This window comes from Gymnoscopelus braueri (assembly GCF_963280865.1).
Source record: "Gymnoscopelus braueri genome assembly, chromosome: 4".
NCBI classification, from domain to species: domain Eukaryota; kingdom Metazoa; phylum Chordata; class Actinopteri; order Myctophiformes; family Myctophidae; genus Gymnoscopelus; species Gymnoscopelus braueri.
Window position 1 is genome coordinate 2,985,482 of NC_137605.1, and position 22,423 is coordinate 3,007,904.

A 22,423-nucleotide genomic window follows, 5' to 3' on the forward strand; every position below is an offset into this window, starting at 1 on the left:
CACGTCCTTAAAGTCGTAAGTTACACGTCCTTAACCCTCTAAGACCCAGTGATGCCTATTGGAAACAATTATATTTTATAAAGAAAGATGTTTAAATATTTTTTTTTCTGTTATTTTTTCACCTCTAAATCCTCATTGGGTCCTATTGTTTAGTCTTACAATGCCATTGGCCAGGATATTTGCATATAAATACCCCCCACAGAGCGGGGAATCATCACAACTTGAAAAATCTCTGTTGGAACAGCATCTCTTTTTTCTCTGGAAGATATTCCTCACAAAAACGTAAGTAATATGCCTTTTTTTTTTTTTTGGTGAACATTACAATGTCTAGAACAGGGCGGCAGTGGCTCAAGGGTAAAGTGGCCGGGTAGAGTGAACTGGAAAACCGCAAGGTTCCCAGTTCGATCCCGGGCTGGGGCGCTCCCCTAGAGTTAGTGTCGAAGTGTCCTTGAGCAAGACGCTGAACCCCTAATTGCTCCCGATGAGCAGGTTGGTGCCTTGCATGGTTTCCTCCGCCATCGGTGTATGAATGTGTGTGTGAATGGGTTAATGGCACCATCAATGTAAAGCGCTTCGGATAGAAGCGCTATATAAATGCACCATTTACCATTTATTTACCATTTAGAACATGTACATATGTTATTATTGTGAAATATATGTCCCAATTTTAAATTAGAGCATGATTCATACTTGTACCTTTTTGGAAACGTTGGGCCTAAAAAAAAAAAGGGCAGGCCTAATGTTCACCTGCTACTGTTCAGCCTTATATATAGTTTTCACAATAGATTTAAACAGTTATATGTGTATTTCCCCCACTTTGCAGTACTATATATATATATATATATATATATATATATATATATATATATATGAGAGAGAGAAACAGTGAGAGAGAGTAGGCTATATGTGCATTTTTACTTTAATTTCTAATTTCCAATGATATTTGTAACCATTGTTTTAACAGTCAGAACCATACAATGTTATGCTAAGAGTCCTCAGCTGGTTCCTTTGTTCACACAAACTGAATTGTTTGCTTTGAGCAGTAAGCCTCAGAAAATGTCCACCCAAACTTTCTCTCTCCCCCTAAACAATACATATTCAACCATAGTTTAACCAATATATTCCCTTGTTATTTCTCAGTATGTTTAATTTGCTTTCAATACTCGGTGGCGGTTCGAATCCCGGCTCCACATGTCTAAGTGTCCTTGGGAAAGACACTGAACATTGCCTCCCCATTTGGATGCTATCAATGCATTGAATGGGAGATTATCAAGTTTTATCAGATCATTGAATGGGCGAAGTAGGCGACATACTGACCTACCCGCAATTTATCAGACCATTCATTGGGTGTTATCAAGACATACTGACCTACCGACGGAGATGACTTAAAAAGTCCAATTTTGGTTTTGGTTTTGGTTTCGGACCATGACGGAGGCGCACAGTCTCAAGCGAACTGGAGCCACGTGAGGGACCACCGAGCAACTTAAGTTCGATTCCCGGGCCAGGTCATACCAAACACTATAAAAATGGGACCCAATGCCTCCCTGCTTGGCACTCGGCATCAAGGGTTGGGTTTGTTTCTCTCCTCTAGAACAACTATCCAGACCGCCTAATGTTTGTTTCTCTCTTGTTTACAATTACAATTTAGGCATTTATCCAGAGCGACTAAAATCAGTCAGTCTGTATGGTGGTCATAACTAGGTCTGTCTGCATGGTGGCACCTTTTAACAGCTTGATTATCAGTAGGGTAGCATGGATGTAGCTGCTCACCTGTGATCATGATCATGCTGATTGTATGTGGTCTTCTCCTCAGGGCGACTCCGGTGGTCCCCTGGTGTGTGGTGGTGAGCTGCAGGGCGTGGTGTCCTGGGGCCCCGGCTGTGCCCAGAAGAACAAGCCCGGCGTCTACGCCAAGGTGTGCAGGTACAACTCCTGGATCTCAGAGACCATGATGAACAACTAAACTACAACTCCTGTAGATCTCACAGACCATGATAGAACAACTAAACTACAACTACAAACACCCAAAACATTCACTCGCAACCAGGAAGTCAACATTGTTGCAACAAGACAATAAATACATATTTCACCTCTAACTAATGTCAGTGTCTGTCTGTCTGTCTGTCTGTCTGGATCAGAATGTTTGTAAACAAACGTGTAGGGAAGTGTTTCTTAAACGGACACCCCTTAAACTCTGACAGTATATGATGGTGCCATACTGGTGACAGTAGATTCATAGTGTTGTCTCTTGACAATGTGTTGATCTGTGAGGCCAGCCCAGAGGATACAGATAGGTGGGCACTAGGCCCAGCCCAGAGGATACAGATAGGTGGGCACTAGGCCCAGCCCAGAGGATACAGATAGGTGGGCACTAGGCCCAGCCCAGAGGATACAGATAGGTGGGCACTAGGCCCAGCCCAGAGGATACAGATAGGTGGGCACTAGGCCCAGCCCAGAGGATACAGATAGGTGGGCACTAGGCCCAGCCCAGAGGATACAGATAGGTGGATAGAGGATACAGTGGATAGAGGATACAGATAGGTGGGCACTAGGGACATCTGGGCACTAGGGACATCTGGGCACCTACAAGTAAAATTGGCTATTTTGTCCAAAATGTTAAAAATAATTAATATTTGAAAAATGTTTTCAACCCATTAAAACCGGGAACGCATCTGTGTAACCACTTATACCATTATTTTATACTTTGGCTAATCAAAAAATAGCAGATATACAAGCTCGTAGCGCAGCAACGAGTGCCGCGCTATTAGCTTTGTGCAAATCTTTGAATATATATATATATATATTTAAAGCAAACATTTTAACTCAAATCTTTGCTTCTGAGGGGTCCCTGAAACAAAACATTTTGAGATGGGGGTCCACGGACAAATACATCTCATTTTGGGTGGTCCTTGACATGAAAAGGTTTGAGAACCACTGATTATAGCAACAAGCTTAAAAAAAACGTTTAGATTTATAGAAGACATTTATAGAATCCCCCGGAAGCAAAGAGTTGAGTTACAAATTTGAGTTAAAAAATATATATATACAGTATGTTCAAAAATGTGCACACATTTTCATCATAAAAAAAATAAATAGCAGATCTACAAGCTCATAGCGCGGCACTCGGTGTCGCGCTATGAGCTTGTAGATCTGCTATTTTTGAATAGCCAATGAAATCTAAAGTGAAACAGAGATGCTTTCCCGGAATGAATGGGTTAATGTAATGCTGTGTGTCTCTCTCCATTTCTCTCTCTCCCCATCTCTCTCTCTCCCCATTTCCTGTCAGTCTACTATATACTATCAATAAAGGCAGAAAAATACCCAAAACATATCTTAAGTAATAATAAGATCATAAGCGTCCTGTTCTTCCAGATATAAGGTCACTAAATGGTCTCTTGTCAGGTGGAAACCTCAGAGATTATGTCCAAAACTGTTACTTTTAAAAAATAGCAAAAATAGCAGATCTACAAGCTCAAAAGGCGTCGCTTTGCGCTACGTTTCTGAGCTTGCAGATCTGCTACTTTTGTGTGACACGGTACTATGATCAAGTAGGGCGTTAATTTACGAAAAAACACTCAAAGTTAGAACATGCACTTCTTGGTAGTGCTTGGGGTTGTGTCGACAGTATTGTATTTTAACAGACAACCCCATTCCCGTTGTAAAGCACACTTGTTTGGCTTGGATTGGATCTACAAGCTCACAATGTGTTGCGATGCGACGCATTGTGAGCTTGTAGATCTGCTATTTTTCAAAAAAATATTTTTAATACATTTTGAACTTGTGAAATGGGACATTCTGCATGATGAGTACTTTCTACTTTTGGTGCTTTAAGTACATTTTGAGACCAATACTTTTACCCGAGTTCATTTTGAATTCCGGACTTTTACGTAACAGAGTGTTTCCACATTGCAGTTTTGATACTTTTACTTCAGTAAAAATTCTAAAATGTGTGCACATTTTCACGATTTTTCTAAAATAGCAGATCTACAAGCTCATAGCGCGGCACTCTATGAGCTTGCATATCTGCTCATTTTGAATAGTCACGGTATAAAATAACGGTTAAAGTGGTTAAAATGATTGACACTAAATTAACTTATTTAGCTGGGGACCCCTTGGTACCCCACCAAGGACCCCTGGGGGTCCCCGGACCCCACTTTGAGAACCATCAAACTAAACAGTCCAGTAGTCTTCTTGCATCTCCACACAAACATTCATATTGATCCATTTATAATGAAAAAAGCAACTTGTTTCTGTCTACTCTTCACTCCACCTGTTTTTCATGAAAAACTGCAGAACACACACGATACTGCAAGGACAGAAAATGTGTATTGTTTGCAAATCAATATCCACAAATTATTCCTTTTTTGTAAATATTGCTCAAATCCTCTTGACCTGAAATAAATATGAAATATATAAAAACATTTAAACCCCAATGGTCTCTAGTATTCTCTAGGAACATTCGGCAGACATAGCCAATGCACAAGCTCAAAACGGTGCCGTGTTCCGACTCGTTGTGAGCTTGTAGATCGGGTATTTCTGGCCACAGAAGTACAGAGTCGACTCCGGTCCGTTTCTAGTCTACAGCAGTGGTTCTCAAAGAGGGGTCCAGGGACCCCAAAGAGTCCTTAAAGCAATATTTCACTTTCAAATAATATAACATAAAAGTAAAGGAAAAATCACGGCCCCCTCATGCAATAGGACATTCTAATGCGCGAGGAGGCCGTGATTTTTCCATAACTTATTTATATATATATATATTTTGAACGTTTTTAAGGCAAATTACTTAATATTGCATAAAAATCTGTTCAACCACTTGAAAATAGACGATCTACAAGCTCACAAGATGTCACCATGCGATACTTTGTTAGCTTGTAGATCTGCCGTCTTCCCTCCAAAAAGATCTTGAAATGTTTTAAATATTCTTTGTGACATTTTAACCGCATAAATCCTATACTGTATGGGTCTGTGGCCAAATGCATGTAGTTTCTGGTTTAGAGGTTTTAAGTGGTTAAATGTTTTTCTTTTGAACATAATGTCAACACATGATTAAAAACAGCTTTCTTATCAAACAATGACTGACATTGAAGCGGCTACGAATCAAAGCAGGATTATAATTGTCCTTTTGACGGTTTTATTTTTCTCAACATGAATACAGTCAGTGTGGAATGTTTATCGTCTGTCAACAACTCAACATAATGTGTTCCGTCTGCCAACAACTCAACATAATGTGTATTGTCTGTCAACAACTCAACATAATGTGTTCCGTCTGTCAACAACTCAACATAATGTGTATTGTCTGTCAACAACTCAACATAATGTGTATTGTCTGTCAACAACTCAACATAACGTGTATTGTCTGTCAACAACTCAATAATGTGCCATCATTTAATCTCAGTCGTAACCTGTCAGCCCTGAACCGTTCTGCCACATCAGGGCCTGGCAATTAAGCCAAAATATAATCTAAACTGATATTTAGAACCAATCACCACTTAATGTTGCATTGTGTAGGTTAATCGAATAATAGATTTTTTTTCCACCCTTATATATCAACGAATCGGCACGAAAGAAAATGAATACTTTTTTTTAAATAATCTAATAATTCTAATTAACCTCTTAAAGGAGTGACTTATTTTCTATCAATTACACACCCCACGAAGTCTTGAATTCATGGAGATTTTAGTTTTTGTCGCATTCCTAAGCCAATAATTTGACTCTACCGGTCATAAAATTATTGGTTTAGGAATAAAAAAGGAAAACAAAAATCTCCATGAATTCAAGGTAATTTTTTGGGTGAACTACTCCTTTAACCTTGTTACAAGGTATACTTTGTTGCACAATGGTGGTGGCGTAACAAAAATAGCTAAATCAGCTGATCTACAAGCTCACAAGGCGTCACGCAACCACGACGTGCTGTGAACTTGTAGATCTGCTATTTTCGTTATATACATTTTCTTTAACAATCGTTCATTAATCGTAAATCGAGGCACACGTTTTAAATAATCCCGATATATTGATTTGAAGTTATATCACCTAGCCCTAATTGTGATGTATGATATAAAAAATAAAATGTATCATCCTGACATACAGTAGATGTATGTAATTGATCCAATGATCAATTTCTGACTTGTTAAGATGGCAAAAATAATAAAATACATTCCTTCTTTCTGATTTGAATAACATGGTGGGGAACAGGCTGATATATACTATACCAGTGGTTCTCAAACATTTTAATTTCAGGGACCCCCCGTTTGACATGGATTTGGCCCACGGACCCCCATTTCAGACAATCTCTGGGACCCCGTTCTACACTGTAAAATCCTAACTCAGAGAGTGCGCGAATGGAACTAAATGGACCCTTACGGGTCCATTTAGTTCCATTCGCACACTCTCTGAGTTACAGACCCATTAACTCCTTCAAGGTACCCTGGGGGTCCTCGGACCGCACTTTGAGAACCACTGCATCATACTATCCCTGACCAAAAGCCAGTGGACACTGGACAGCCTTTGCTAATTAAGAGTTTCTAATTAAGAGTTTGTAATTAGTGTTTGTAGTTATTGACCCCTTAACAGACGACGTCACTCTGGTTGCAAGCGATAAGAAACAGTATTGCGCGCGCAGGTCCGGCACTGAGGGTGCCTATTAGTTTGTGTGGGTGGTGCGTTTGCCTATTAGTTTGTATTGGCCAGTGCGCTCATTGCTGTAATTCCGAAACGCACCCTATGTCGGGAATTGATTGCATGAAACAATCACCTGTGTGTTCAGTCTCAATGTTGGTAAACAAATAATTGGTCTATTGCTCTTCATTCCAGTCAACGTCAATCTCAACGCTACGATGACATCACTTCTAGGCCAGTGGTTTCTCAAAGTGGGGTCTGGGGACCCCCAGGGGTCGTTGACAGGGTTCCAGGGGGTCCCCAGCTAAATTAGTTAAAATAGCATTACAAAAATCTGTTTAACCACTTTAACCCTACTGTATAATACACAATATACAAGATTTATTTTTGAAAAGAATAAATATAATTTTAAAAATATTTTAACATAAATCTTGTTTGGGGTCCCTAGCACAAACATTTTCAGATGGGGGGGGGGGGGTCCTCTGTACATAGCGTATTCATTTGGGGTCCTTGACATGAAAAGGTTGGAGAACCACGGTTCTATGTGAAGCACACAACTGTCCTCTAGCACAGCGGTTCTCAAACCTTTTAATTTCAAGGACCCCCCATAACTCTGAGAGGGTACAAATGGAATCAAATGGACCCTTACATGGTGACACTGCCTGGTTTCATCTTGTTCTGCTCGCCATCACTCACCACCCTTAGTTAGAGACTTTTAATCCATTTAGACCGGAAACGCATCTGTGTCGTTTTAAGATTTCTTTGGCGATACAGAAATAGTAAAAAAAAATAATATAGCAATACAAGCTCATAGTGCGGCACAGAGTGCTGCGCTATGAGCTTGTAGATCTGCGGGCATTTGACCCGCGGGCCCCCCCAGCCCCCATCTCAAAATGTTTTGTTCCAGGGACCCCCAGAAGCAAAGATTTGAGTTACAAATGTTCACTTTAAAAAATATATATATTCAAAGATTTTAATAACATTTTCAAGATTTAGTGCCGCGCTATGAGCTTGTAGATCTGCTATTTTAGAATAGCCAAGGTATAAAATAATGGTTAAAGTTGTTAAAATGTCAAATGAAATCACAACAATTTGGTTCCATGTGTACACTCCCAGAGTTACAGACATAAGGGTCCATGTGTACACTCTCAGAGTTACAGACCTGTAAGGGTCCATTTGGTTCCATTTGTACGCTCTCAGAGTTACAGACCTGTAAGGGTCAACTTGGAACCCCGTCAAGTAACCCACATGGTCCCTGGACCACACTTTGAGAAACCTCTTCTCTAGCATGATGTCATTGTAGCTGAAGAGTTACATTCAGTGGAATGAAGAGCACTAATTACAAACACTAATTAGAGAGGGTGTCCACTGACTCCTGGTCATAAACATAGTTTTTTGGCAACACACCAACTTTAACACAGAAAATAATCATTTATTTAAGGTGAATCCATGTATATAGACCACCGAAGTCCTGACGTCATTCGTTCATCCCCAGGTTTGCGGAAGTCATTTCTCTATGGAGAATAACATTGGGTCATCTTAGAATCGTCTCATATAAGAATTGTGGTCCAAAAATAAACAAACTGTCCCGGCGATATTGTCAGGGAGGAGGTTCTGTATCGTTTATGATAGTCAGTCAGTCATATTTGATACAGTCTGTTTCTGGCGAAAATTTAACTAATTCGGCGGAAGTAACATTATCGTTTTCTCACCGTCAGTTGATGCTTCATATCCATATGAGTCAAACCGCCGGGGTCATTTGTTTATTTTTGGAACACAGTTCTTATTTGACGCGATATTAAATACGTCTATGGGGATTCAGAATGGGGGTGGAAAAATGCGAACCAGGTAGACAAACAAAGGATGTGTAAATGACGTCAGACTTCGGTGGTCTATAGAGGCAACGTTACATAATATTTGACGAATGGGGGGGGGGTGTGTGGGGACAATTACTGAAATTGTTAATCTTTTAGGGAGTTAAATAATGGGTTAAAATAATTAAACATCCCCACTCATGTAAGGCAACATGTAACACAAATAAAATGTTAACTCTTCAGTTATTCCATGAAAGAAATCAAATTCACGACAGGTCCTCCAGTATCTCTGATCAAACCGTTCCTTTATGTTGAATAGTTGACTCAAAGTGACACAGATCTTAGTTTGGCTAGGAGGCACATTATCAGGTCCTTCAAAAAAACAAAGAAAAGGCCATGAGGTCTCAATTAAACAGATACACCAACCCAGTCAATTCATTCCACAGAAAACATAATTGTTCATAACAGGTTTCTTTTTACATAATGGCCATGATGGGAACCAGTCAGTAAACAACTGATGTACTGTACATACTGTAAGGCAGGGGTCTTCAACGTTTTCAGGCCAAGGACCCCCTGGCTGAGAGAGAGATGAAGCAGGGACCCCCTCCTCTATATTGTATAAAATTGTGTTTTAGATTAAGCTTTTTTTTTGTTTACTTGGTCTGCTCTTTTTTCCCCCCTCTACACCTACACCTCTTTAGCCAAAAATAGCAGATCTACAAGCTCACAGCGCCTCGCGCCGCGAGGCGCTGTGAGCTTGTAGATCGGCTAATGTAGTTAATGAAGTTCTCCTCAGAAAAAGGGATGCTAGAGGGTTCAAGTGGTTAAGGTAAAAAAAAAAAGAATCACATCACACAAAGATTTGGCGGACCCCCTCTAGTGACTCTGAGGACCCCCCTAGGGGGTCCAGGGCCCCCCTGTTGAAGACCCCCCTGCTGTAAGGTCAAAAGGTCAGGGGCAGACGGCAGCCTATCAGCACTGTCCCCTGGCATGCTGCAGATAATGCTGGTACAAGCGCGAAACGTCGGTAAACGGGCGGCCGCACACGGCACACTTGATGCCGTCGGGTGACATCTCGTGCTGCCTCGGCTTGACACACAGTCTGGAATAGTGCGGCTTATGAACCGTCAGAGAGGAGGAGGAGGAGGAGGATGAGGAGGAGGTCGCCACGTGAGCATTCTGAGTCCAACTCACTCCCCTTCCCTCGTGGGCGGCAACGGACAGCGGCGTGCTTCTGGGCTGCGGGACGATACGGTATTGGCTGGGATGGAGGAGGAGGTGCGGGGGCGGGGCTACCACAGACACCGTGGGGAACTGTTGTTGGGGGACTGGCTTTGGGTGTTGGCGTGAATAGTAAGGATTATAATGAGGGCCAGTGATGAGAGACGGAGGAGAAGGCTGGAAGCCAGCATGGTGATGGTGGTGGTGTTGGTGGTGAGGTTCAGGGTTAGGGTTAGCACCACCATGCTGGAAGCCAGGATGGTGGTGGTGTTGGTGGTGGTGTTGGTGGTGGTGGTGAGGTTCAGGGTTAGCACCACCATGCTGGAAGCCAGCATGGTGGTGGTGTTGGTGGTGAGGTTCAGGGTTAGGGTTAGGGTTAGCACCACCATGCTGGAAGCCAGGATGGTGGTGTTGGTGGTGAGGTTCAGGGTTAGGGTTAGGGTTAGCACCACCATGCTGGAAGCCAGCATGGTGGTGGTGAGGTTCAGGGTTAGGGTTAGCTCCACCATGCTGGAAGCCAGCATGGTGGTGGTGTTGGTGGTGAGGTTCAGGGTTAGCACCACCATGCTGGAAGCCAGGATGGTGGTGGTGTTGGTGGTGAGGTTCAGGGTTAGGGTTAGCACCACCATGCTGGAAGCCAGCATGGTGGTGGTGTTGGTGGTGAGGTTCAGGGTTAGCACCACCATGCTGGAAGCCAGGATGGTGGTGGTGTTGGTGGTGAGGTTCAGGGTTAGGGTTAGCACCACCATGCTGGAAGCCAGCATGGTGGTGGCGGTGTTGGTGGTGAGGTTTAGGGAGGAAGGCTGAGCTATAACCGTTCATGTGAGGGTTCAACGTCTTTGGGGCGGAGTTTGAGGCGGCGGCGTGATGATGATGTTCGATGGACAGGTGGAAGTCGGAGTCCTTCTGCGCGCTCTGGGAGGGAGAGTGACACAGCTGGTGGCCGAACAGCTCGCCCAGAGTCTTAAAGCTGCCGCTGCACTCCTCGCACTGGTACGGCAGCGGGGCGGCTCTGCTGGGCCGCGTCCGCACCCAGCGCACCTCCGGGTGCTCCGTCATGTGCCGCCTGTAGGCGCCGACGAAGCGGAAGCCCCGGCCGCAGCGGGGACACGCGAAGCGGCCCTGCCGCTGCCGGTGGAGCCTCTGGTGCTGCCACAGCTTCTTCCAGCTCCCCAGGGTCTTGCCGCAGCACTCGCAGGTGAAAGTCTGGCCGCGGCCGTGGCTGAGCATGTGGGCTCGCAGGCGGCCCATGTGTCGGAACATTCGGCCGCAGCTCGGGCAGAAGTACTTCCTCGGGTCGGATCTGTTGTCCAGGTCGTTTAGCTTTGACGCGAGGAGCGACGGGGGCTGCGACGACGCGGCGGTCGACAGGAAGGGTTTATCGGTCCTCCTAACGGGTTCCCTCTCGTCGGCTCTCTTTTGGTCGGCCTCGTCCGTGACGAGGAAGGATATACCCTGGCGTGAGCCGCGTGTGCGTATGGGTTCGGGCAGCAGGTACTCCCGCGATATCTTAGTCTCTTCGTGGTCAGCCATGTAACTCATTGAGCTACCTTCTCTTCCCGCTACGTTGCAGTGATTGCGATGGTCGTTGAACTCCGACAGCACACCGAAGAGCTTGTCGCAGAACAAGCAGCGATAAAGCTTGGCTCCGGTGTGAGATCTCATGTGGCTGTTGAAGTCCTCCACCGTGTAGAAGGTCTCCTTGCAGATGTGACACGTGTATGACAGGGACGTCATGAGGCGCCTGCCTCGGCACTCCCGCAGGCAGGAGTGTTTCTTTGCGCTGCTAATGTGGCTGAACGATTTCTGACACAAAGTGCAATTGTACCGCTTCACCGACCAGTGTGAGAGCTCGTGAACGCGAAGGAAATAGGCCTGCCCGAAGCCCTTGCCGCAGATATCACATTTGAAGGGCTTTTCTCCGGTGTGCACGCGGACGTGCCTCTCGAGGGCAGAGGGGAAGGGGAATTGTTTGCCACAATACTTGCAAATAATTTCGGCTTCAAACTCGCCGTCTAAATCCCTCTTCCTCCGTCTCCGTCTTATAAACTTCCTCTTCTCGTAGTCTGGTATCACGATTTCTTCACCGTGCTTCTTCAAGTGGGCAGAGAACTCAGAGCAAGACATGTTAATCTTGCAAATTGGGCATCTTTGATACACCCTGCTTCTTTTGTGCGTCCTCAGGTGGAGAGTTAAGTTGGAGTTCCTGTTAAAGCCTTTGCCGCATTCATGGCAGTTGTAGGGCTTTTCTCCAGTGTGAATACGGGAGTGTATGAGGTACTGAGACAAGAACCTACATATCAGACCACAGTCTGGGCATTTGTACTGTTGCCCTCCTCTTCTAGAGGCCATGCCGTTAAAGTGATCAACGCCGTCTATTCCTGGTTGTACGTCCTCGAAGCCGTCAAGCTCCTGTTTCAGCCTCGCAAGAGGCTCACCCGCCTCCAGAGCACTCGGGAGCGGGTTTACCCTGCGTTTCCTGCGTCCCCATTTCGCTTTCCTTTTTCGTCGGGTTCGGAGTCCGCCCCAGCCCGGCTTGGATCTCTCCGTTGTAATAACCGTTGGGACGCTCTGCTCCGCCTTAACCGTCACGTTGGCCTTGCTTTTTAAAGCCCTACGTGACGGCGGGAGAGAATTAAAATAATCCAGCTCCATCTCCACATCCTCAGACTTAACGTGAGAGAGCATCTCAACGGTCCTAAACGGCTCGGAGCTGCCGTTAGAAAGACAGGGCGAGGGCGAGGGTGCCGTGTCCGTAGCACTCGGTGACCTGGACTCGAGGTCAGCCCCCCCGGGCTGCCCCATTCTGGCCACCCTCTGTCTGGGCCTCGCCACCTTCGCGTCCGTCCGACGTTTCTTGCCCCATCGTATCTTCCTCCGCCGTCTTTTTCTGGCCCGGGGCTGAACGGGCGCTCCCTCTTCATCGCCGCCGAAACCCATGTCACCGCTCAGCATCGACGCCGCCGCCTCATTAACGCCACAACCCGACATGTCGGCGGGGACTTGCTGAACGGACGGTTTGCGCCTTCGTCTTCTGACAGTGGGTAATAAACCCACCTCATTCTTCATATGCGAAACAGCACCGTCTCCTCTCCTCCTCAGTGTTCTCAAGTGATGCTCACCTTCACCTAGAAGATCCCTAACCTGATCTATACGATCCTCAACAGCAACTGCAGCATCTTGTTCCTGACTTACAACCAGTGGACGCTTTCTCGGCCTTCCCGGCCTTCTCTTTTCTGGTGGCGCTAGGCAGACCCCTTCTAGTGGCGCTGGGCCCACACCTTGTGGTGGCGCTGGGCCCACACCTTGTGGTGGCGCTGGGCCCACACCTTGTGGTGGCGCTGGGCCCACCCCTTCTACACCGGTGTTGGGGTGTGCATCAGGGGCTGGCAGAGGGTCTATGATACTCTCTGGTAAACTATCTATCCCGCCTGCACTGAAACAAAACGTATCTATATGTTGAGCAGTCTTAGATTGTCTCTTTTTTCTTTTTCTAGGTGGTTTATGGTCTGCATTAGTCTCTGGAAAAGGATCCATGGAGTCGGGAACTGCACTCAGACAAGCATTAACTAGATCTGTAACAGTCTTGGCCTGTCTCTTTTTTCTTTTAGGTGGTTTCTGGACTGCATTTGTCATTGGTAAGGCATCTATCATACTCTCTGACAAAGGATCTGTACTACCTGCACTCAAACGAGCATTATTGTGATCTCTAACAGTCTTGGGCTGTCTCTTTCTTCGTATAGATGGTTTCTGGACTGCATCAGGAGCTGGTAAGGCATCCATCTTACTCTCTGACAAAGGATCTATACTGCCTTCACTAAACCAAACATTACCTGGATCTGTAACAACCTTGGCCTGTCTCTTTTTCCTTTGTGATATTCTGTGGTCCGCGTCAGTCCCTAGCAAAGCGTCTGTATTGACTGCACTCAAACGAGCATTAAGTGGATCTTGAACGGTCCCCGGCGGTCTCCTTTTCGTTGTACCAAACGGTCGACCACGTTTTCTGCGAGCCTTCACTGGGACGTCTGTCGAAAAGGCTTGAACATTCTCTGACGTCTCTGCAGACTTGTCTGCCATGTCCTCCGCAGCGTGGACGAAGTGAACACTGTCCGTTTCGGGTTTAATCAAGCCACACGCACCCGGATATTCTGCCGATGCGTCCGTGTCAGCCAACGGTTGGGACATTCTCTTGTATTTTCTTTTAAACGGGCGACCAGGTTTTCTACGAGCCTTCCCAGACTGCACCGTAGTGTCTATCAAAGGGGCTTGAACAGTATTTGACGTGTCTCCGGTAGTGTTTGTTATCATGTCCATCACAGAGAGACTGTGTTGCACGCCAACACTGTCGGGTTCAGACTTAACGAGGTCAAATGGGTCTTTAACAGGGTCATTCTTTCTCCTCCTTCTCTTAGGGGGTGTGTGGGCTGCAGCCGTTCCCGGCAGAGGATCCGTCACGGCCGCACTGAAACGAGCATCGCCCGGACCTGCAACGGCCACCCCGGTCTGCCCCCTCTTTCTCTTAAACGGTCGGCCCCGTTTCCGGCGAACTTTCTCAGGCTGCACCGGGACGACGCCGGTCGAAAAGGCTTGAACGTTGAACTCCGACGTCTCTCCGGAAACGTCTCTCATGTCCTCTGCTGCTGCTGCTGCTGCTGCTGCTGCTGCCGCCGCCTGTGTCCTCGCATGGACACCGTGTTGGACGATAACACCGTCGGTGTCGGGTTTAAACGAGCCCCACGGCGGTCCCAAGGGTCCCGACGAGAAGTGTGAGACTACTGAAGGTCGGGACGTCTCTGTGACGTTCATCTGGTGTCCGTTTCCACGTGCAGAGGATGGATCATCAGGTCTGCTGTGGTCCAGCCTGTGCATCTTCTCTTCAGCTGTCTGTTGAAACAAAAAACATTGTCACTGACCAGTAATGAAAGAAGAAGAGTATTTCATTTAACCACTTAAAACCTAGGGGAACATTCGCCGAAAATCACAGATCTACAAGCTCAAAACAAGCAGTACGTTCAGCTTGTGGATGGACTATTTTCGGCAAAGAGATTTAGTGTAGGGGGGGGGGGGGGGGCGACCACGGTCAAGTTTACTATGAGGGCATTGGTTCTCAAAGTGGGGTCCGGGGACCCCCAGAGGTCCTTGAAGGAGTTCCAGGGGGTCCCCAGCAAGATGATGGATAGTTAGGAGCCAAATGGACCCATATGGGTCTGTAACTCTGAGAGTGTACGAATGGAACCAAATGGACCCTAACGGGTCCATTTGTTACACTCTCAGAGTTAAATTAACATTGATTTTACAATATAAATTGGGGTCCCAGAGATAGAAATGCCATTAAATGGGGGGTCCGTACGTAGCCTAAATGCATGTCAAACTGGGGGTCCAGTCTCTTACTTATGGGGGTCCGCGGGCTAATAAGTGTCAATTTGGGGGTCCTTGACATGAAAAAGTTTGAGAACCACGGAGGGCATAAGTGGTTATGGGTTCATAGTCTTTTAAATGTATGTGACCAACACCTATATTGATATCAAATCATTATCATCATCATCTGTTCATATCTGATAATACTACATAGTAACATAGGACTGTACCTTATTTTTCAATATATTACAACTTGCTTGTCTTTCTTTGTTATATTATTGTAAAGGGGGGTGGGGGCACACCCAGTAAAATGTCATTCTTTAAAAAGGAAAGAGCTGCACACTCTTTAGAAATAAATGATATCACAGCAGCTCTTTCTTTATTATAGTTATATTTTTGAATGCTGGGCAGACAAGGGATATTTCACTTTAAAAAAAAACTTTGGGTCATTTTATCGTCTACTCAGGATTTTGTGAGCCCCCCAGAACGTTTTTAAGTTGCTTGATCCATTATTTAGAAATTTGATATTAATTTTATCAGACACGACCCCTTCCTATACAAACCCATTATAACTTCAAACTCCATTTTTAGCATGTAGGTTAATCAAAAACACCTGTCCTTGGTTCTGGTGACTCACCCTGCCCTCCTAATACACGAGGGGGCCGTGTTTTTTTCGATTACTTTTTTTCATTTCTTTTTTATATATTTTTTTGAAAATTAAAAGAATTAAATAGAATAAAAAAATAAAATAAAATAAACGAAAAAAGTAATCGAAAAAACACGGCCCCCTCGTGTATTAGGAGGGCAGGGTGAGTCACCAGAACCAAGGTGTTTTTGATTAATCTAACATGTTAAAAATGGAGTTGGAAGTTATTATGGGTTTGTATAGGAAGGGGCTGTGTCTGATAAAATGAATATCAAATATATAAATAATGAATCAAGCAACTTAAAAACGGTCTGGGGGCGGGGCTCACAAAAGCCTGAGTAGACGATAAAATGACCGAAAGTTTTTTTGAAAGTGAAATATCCCTTTAAACAATTTAAAGATGCCTGTGTGGGGGTTCAGATAACTTGTGACGAGCATTTACCATTTCATATCATTTTTAAGAAAAACAATATGGTCTAACTAGTACAGACCAACTGCATTTAAACAGACATTTGCTTCAGATCAACCAATTATGGAGAATACTGGTTAGCTCAAGCCATAAGGTTTTTGATGCTTTATTAGAGAGTTTATATGATTTGAAAGGCTTACAACAGGGGTCTTCAACAGGGGGTCCGGGACCCCTAGGGGGTCCTCAGAGTTACTACAAATGTTTGTGTTATGATTTTTTTTAATGTAGATCGGCAATTTTTTGGCAAAGAGGCGTAGAGGGAAGAAAGAGCAGACCAAGTGAACAAAAAAAGTTTAATCTGAAACACAATTTTATACAATATAGAGGAGGGGGTCCCTGCTTCATCTCTCTCTCAGCCAGGGGGTCCTTGGCCTGAAAACGTTGAAGACCCCTGACTTACAATATCTGTGAAAGGAAGATCATTTGGTTCTCAAACATTTTCATGTCAAGGACCCCTAAATTGATATGATTAGTCCTCGGACCTAATTAAAGAGAGACGGGGAGACTCCTGTTACTGAACAAACACTCTATAGCAATGACTATCAGAATATAGTGCTTTAACCTTTTAACAAAATACTTTTTGTTTTAACCCAAAAAATATCACTTACCCTACCTTTAAATACCATCCTCTACACCAGACTCAACACAAATATGAAACTTTTTTTTTTTATTGCGATATTCCTATTCATAATACACAAACATAATACCCTACAACCCACCCACCCACTCACTCAAATCCCTTGATTTACCAATCTATCAAGCCAGCCCGTGTAATCCATCTATAGCCTGCCCTACTACGTCCTCTGGAAGTTTGTTCAATGCGCTTACAGCCCAACGTGTAAAGTAGCTCCATTTAAGACCTGGAACGCATCTGTGTCACTTTAGATTTCTTTGGCTATTCAAAAATAGCAGATCTACAAGCTCATAGCGCGGCACTATGAGCTTGTAGATCTGCTATTTTTTTAAATCGAGTTTTTTTTTTGTTGATTTCTTTCAAAAAACTGTTATTTTTTAAGAATCGTCTCAGGTCAAACCTCTCACTCCGCTATACAGCTCCGAGTCTCCCAGAATCGGTAGAACGTCCGCAAAGGCTCCGCTGTTTTCCCTTTTATCTACATCGTATCCAAAAACTAATGGTAGATTCCAAAGCGCACGGATGTTTAAGGTTTGGTCGGGCACAAAATATTTTAGGCTGGGGCACGAAATAACCGTTTAAATTGCTTATTTAGTCAGCCTGTGGCCATATTGTAGCCGAACCGGGAGCAGTACTGGCACCGGACGTAGGGGGGTTTTCCGGGTTGAATGGGAAACATGGCCACAGGCTGAATGGACCCCTAAGGGTCCAATTGGTTCCATTTTACTCTCTCAGGGTGGTCCCTGGCCTAACGCATATCAAACTGGGGGTCCTTAAGATTCAACAGGTTCAGAACCACAGATATAGACAAAACTTTCAGACTGATACCTGTACGCAGCCCCTAGAGGCGTGAAGTGGAGTGACAGGAGGACCGCACGCCGCTGGAACAGACGTCATCTCAGAGGATGGGACGGCATGCTGCTGGACACGCTGGCCACCCGGTGTCATCATCTCAGAGGATGGGACAGGATGCTGGACACACTGACCACCTCTGTGTTGTAAGGAGACTCTGTTCCCCATCATGTCAGCGCTCTGTGGATTCAAACAAAACACAGACCAGGGAGCAGATCAGCAATACATACAAGTTCCAGGCCCCCGGACGGCTGGCGTAGCTGTCCGGCATCTAGGCTGCTAAATGCAGCCTGACGGCGCGACGCGGATTCGAATCCCGATCCCGACGACCTTTGCTGCGTGTCACTCCACATTTCCTGTCAGTACTATCTATCAATAAAAGGCAGAAAAAGCCCCAAAACATGTCTTAACCCATTAAGACCTGAGGCCGAGTCTACAAAATGTCTCGGTTTCTAGAATGTCTTCTAAAAACAGTTTTTTTGGCGTATCGGTCGATACCAGTGTGTCACTTAAATAGGATCTAAGGACAGTGGTTCTCAAAGTGAGGTCCGGGGACCCTCAGGGTTCCTTGAGGGGGTTCCAAATGGACCCTTACAGGTCCCTAACTCCAAAGTGAGTGTACACAAATGGAACCAAATGGACCCGTTATGGTTCCATTTGTACACTCTCAGAGTTACAGTACAGACATATAAGGGTCAATTTGGTTGCTAACTATTAATTTGGCTGGGGACCCCCTGGAACCCCCTCAAGGACCTGGTTGAGAACCCCTGACTTAAAGGGTTTAAGTCAAGTCACTACTTTGTGCAGAACCTTTTAAAACAGGAGTTACAAAGCGCTGAAACGGTAATTGAAGAGTCAAATAAAGAACATATTGGAACATCCACTTGGTTCAGATGCAGGTGCGTTGGACAGTGACTAACGAAGCAACAAAAACACAGCTCTTGCTCAGCTGCATCGGCTTTATTCAAAATGACATGACGTTTGGGTCCCTCTGGACCTTCATCAACGTCCAAAGCTTCTCTCAGAGAAGCCCCCCCCCCCCCCCCCCAACCCTCCAAACCTTCAAAACCGCCCTCAAAACCCACCTCTTCAATATGGCTTTCTCCAGCTAACTCCACCCCCCCAGCTTTCTCATCATTCCACCGTTTTTTATTGATTGTATCCTAACAGTACGTTTTAACAGCGGGCGAGTCTACGGACGATCGCCGGGCGACATCGTCCAAAAGATAAATAAAATCCATCTTTTCAGATCAACATAGTCCCCCCGCCCACTTCGCCTCATCGCCAGTAGTTGCCGTAGTTGCAGTAGTTATCCTCTCATAGACATATAATGCACTTCCGGAAAATACTATCCTGAATCGCCTGCTGAAACGCACCGTTAGTCTTAGCCTTTTCCCCAAAAGTTGTTTTTCCTTTGTTGTTTTCTCATGCCCCTGTGTAAAGCGTCTTTGGATACTTAAAATTGTGCTTAACATAAGTATACATTTGAGATATTATTATTAAGAGCAGACTGGGGAATTTTTGTTCATGAATCTTTGCTCATGATTGCTTCAGTTCACAGCATCAAATAAATGAAATAAAAACATACAAAGGATAGCAGAGATAAGGGAATAACATAGTTAACACAAGTTCTAACAAGAGATAATAACCCACACAGCAGGGAGCAGGGTGTAGGCAAAAATGAGCATCATGAACAAGATGATCATCATTTAGCAAACATTTAGCATGCTGTCAAGATAGCAGCCGCAAGATCAATGTCAAATAAAAGTAGTGAAAGTGATTTTTGTTTTTCATACAAAAGTTTATAGCTCTATAATAGGATAGTAATCATTATATAGTGTTTGTTCAGTAACAGTGTTAAGTAGCTCTACATTATGATAGTAATCATTGTTATAGAGTGTTTGTTCAGTAATAGGAGTCTCCCTGTCTGTCCAGCTCTACAGAAAACAAATGTTGTCGTTGTCGGGCAGAATCTCAATTTTTCACAGTTTAAACAAAAATATATAAATCAGTGCTATTGAACAGTGTTTCACATATATTGAACCAATGAAAGTATTAAAAAGTGCTTCTGACTGAAACATTAATGGTCAAAAATCTCCTAACTCCACTTGAGCTGTATTTGGGAAAAGTGATGATAATATAAGGACTTGAAGGAAGGATTTGAATGAAATAACTTTCAAAACTAAAGTGAACTGATTTGTCTTTCTACAAGTGTCTTCAACATGAGGCATTCATCACTATGTCAATATGATCTGATTATGAATCAAAACCCACCCAAATAGAAGCATTTCTCCATATTCCAGGACTTTAAAAACACTGGTTCTCTTTTTTATCATTCAAGATATTATTCTTATTAATGATCCACATAAAGGCCCTTCAACAGTGTACACATGTCACAGGGTGGATTAACAGCGGACAGAGATATAGATATAAAAACAAAACAAAACAAACCAGAACATGCTACACACAACAAAACAGCAACACAAAAAACACAAATTACTTGTCAGGCAGTCAAACCAGTGCATCCCAAATCTTTTAATATCAAGGACCCCCGAATTCATATTACGGCTGCGGACCCCATCTGCAGCCACCCCCCATTCGCTTCACTGTCTCCATGATAAGTTGTGAGCTTGTAGATCTGCTATTTTTCAAATATCCAATGTAGCGTTAAAGTGGTCAAATGGTTTTGATGCCACGACATTAACTAATTTAGCTGGGGACCCCCTCCTCAAGAACATATGGGGGTCCCCGGACACACACTTTGAGAAAGCACTGCTTTACAAGGCCTGACATTACACTAAAACAATAAAATACCTTATGTACCAACATGCACACATGTTACAGTACAGATGAACATCTGGAATGTAGCCAGCAGTGTAATGTATCTGCGTGAGCGTGTGTGTGTGTGTGTGTGTGTGTGTGTGTGTGTGTGTGTGTGTGTGTGTGTGTGTGTGTGTGATGATACATTGTATCAGTCAGTCAACACAACAAACAGCTACAGTGTAACCAGTGTGTCTTCACTCACTGTCCTGCAACACTGCTGCAGACAGGGATGATATAACTGCGTTGTTTATGTGCTTATTATTATTATTATTATTATTATTATTATCAATGCTTATGATATGAATGGGTGCTGATCGTGCACGCTGATCGCGCACGCTGCCTGGCTGCAGCACTCAAAAGGATCCCTGCGGAAAGTCGTGCAACGTGTCTAATTCATTTAACAACTGGTTTGCCCTTTAAAAACAGACAGTATTTAAGCCTCTCCTGGTGAATAAAGTAACACAGTGACGTGTTTGTGAATGACATGCAGTCAGACACCATAACAATGCTGCAGGCTGCAGGCAGCAGACATGAAGGCCAGATCCAGATCACTCACTGACTCACTGCACGTTATTCTGGATCCTCCACACATTCTGGGCTCTTTTTTTTTTTAATGACAAATCGGTCACAAACACAGACACTCACCTGACAGCCTGCCTGCTGGATCACTGTCTCCAGTCTCTCCATGTGATCCATGTATGGTTTATGATAGAATGTGCTCCATGTTTAGAGAGGAGGATGTGTTTGTTGTGTAAGAAGTGCTGCTGCTCGGTTAGCCAGCAGGCTAATGCAATGCATGCAGCATGTCTGTAGTAGCCGCGCAGAGCTCCGCTCCACATTCACTTCAATACAAACCCCGCTGCGCTGCTACTACATGCAGTATGTCTGTAGTCAGTGGTGGAAAAAGTACTCAAATTCTTTACTTAAGTAAAAGTACCAATACTGCAATATAAAAATACTCTGTTACAAGTAAAAGTCCAGAATTCAAAATTTACTTGAGTAAAAGTACAAAAGTATTGGCATCAAAATGTACTTAAAGTACCAAAAGTAAAAGTACAAACATATTTGAAAATAGCAGATCTACAAGCTCACAACGCGTCGCATCGCGACGCGTTGTGAGCTTGTAGATCGGCTATTTTCAAATAGCCTAGGTATAAAATATGGCTAAAGTGGTTAATGTATGTTTTATAATATAATAATTTATATCCGAAAAGTAACTAGTAACTAAAGTTTTCAAATAATTGTAGTGGAGTAAAAGTACAATATTTGCCTCTGAGATGTAGTGGAGTAGAAGTAAAAGTATTGGAAATTGGAAATACTCGAGTAAAGTACAAATACCTCAAAATTGTACTTAAGTACAGTACTTAAGTAAATGTACTTAGTTACTTTCCACCACTGTCTGTAGTGCAGTGGTTCTCAAACTTTTTCATCTCAAGGACCCCCCAAATTGTCACTTATTTAGCCCGCGGACCCCCATTTGAAAAGATAAGCCAGGGGACCCCCATAAGAGAAGATATGTACGGCTCTAGCAGTGATTCTCAACCATTTTCATTACAAGGACCCCCAGTTTAACATGCATTAGGGCTACGGACCCCCATTTAATGGCATTTATATCTCTGGGACCCCAATTTGTATTGTAAAATCAATGTTAATTTAACTCTGAGAGTGTACAAATGGAACCAAATGGGCCCATTTGTACACTCTCAGAGTTACAGACCCATAAGGGTCCATTTGGTTCCTAACTATCATTTAGCTGGGGACCCCCTGGAACTCCCTCAAGGACCCCTGAGGGTCCCCGGACCCCACATTGAGAACCAATGCTGTAGTGGTCCACTGGTCCCACCCCCCCTCATTTTAATACAAACGCTGCTGCGCTGCTACAACATGCAGTATGTCTGTGGTGCCCCCCCCCCCCCCCCCCCATTATTTTAATACAAACGCTGCTGCGCTGCTACAACATGCAGTGCAGTAGTGGTGGTGGTGGGTTCTCA

At 44.3% G+C, this 22,423-nt stretch overlaps 1 protein-coding gene across 1 annotated transcript; it reads right to left on the reverse strand.

Annotated features, from left to right (window-relative positions):
* Positions 1-9,401: 9,401 nt before the first annotated feature.
* LOC308084459 (uncharacterized protein) lies at positions 9,402-21,209 on the reverse strand (the record flags this gene model as incomplete). The annotated part of the gene is made up of 5 exons (XM_080427124.1): positions 21,078-21,209; positions 17,586-17,789; positions 10,108-14,534; positions 9,890-9,971; positions 9,402-9,761 (listed from the first exon to the last, which is right to left on the reverse strand). The coding sequence occupies exons 1-5, from the start codon at positions 21,126-21,128 to the stop codon at positions 9,402-9,404; spliced, it is 5,124 nt and encodes a 1,707-aa protein (XP_080283250.1). The 5' UTR covers positions 21,129-21,209.
* Between the last annotated feature and the right edge of the window lie 1,214 nt (positions 21,210-22,423).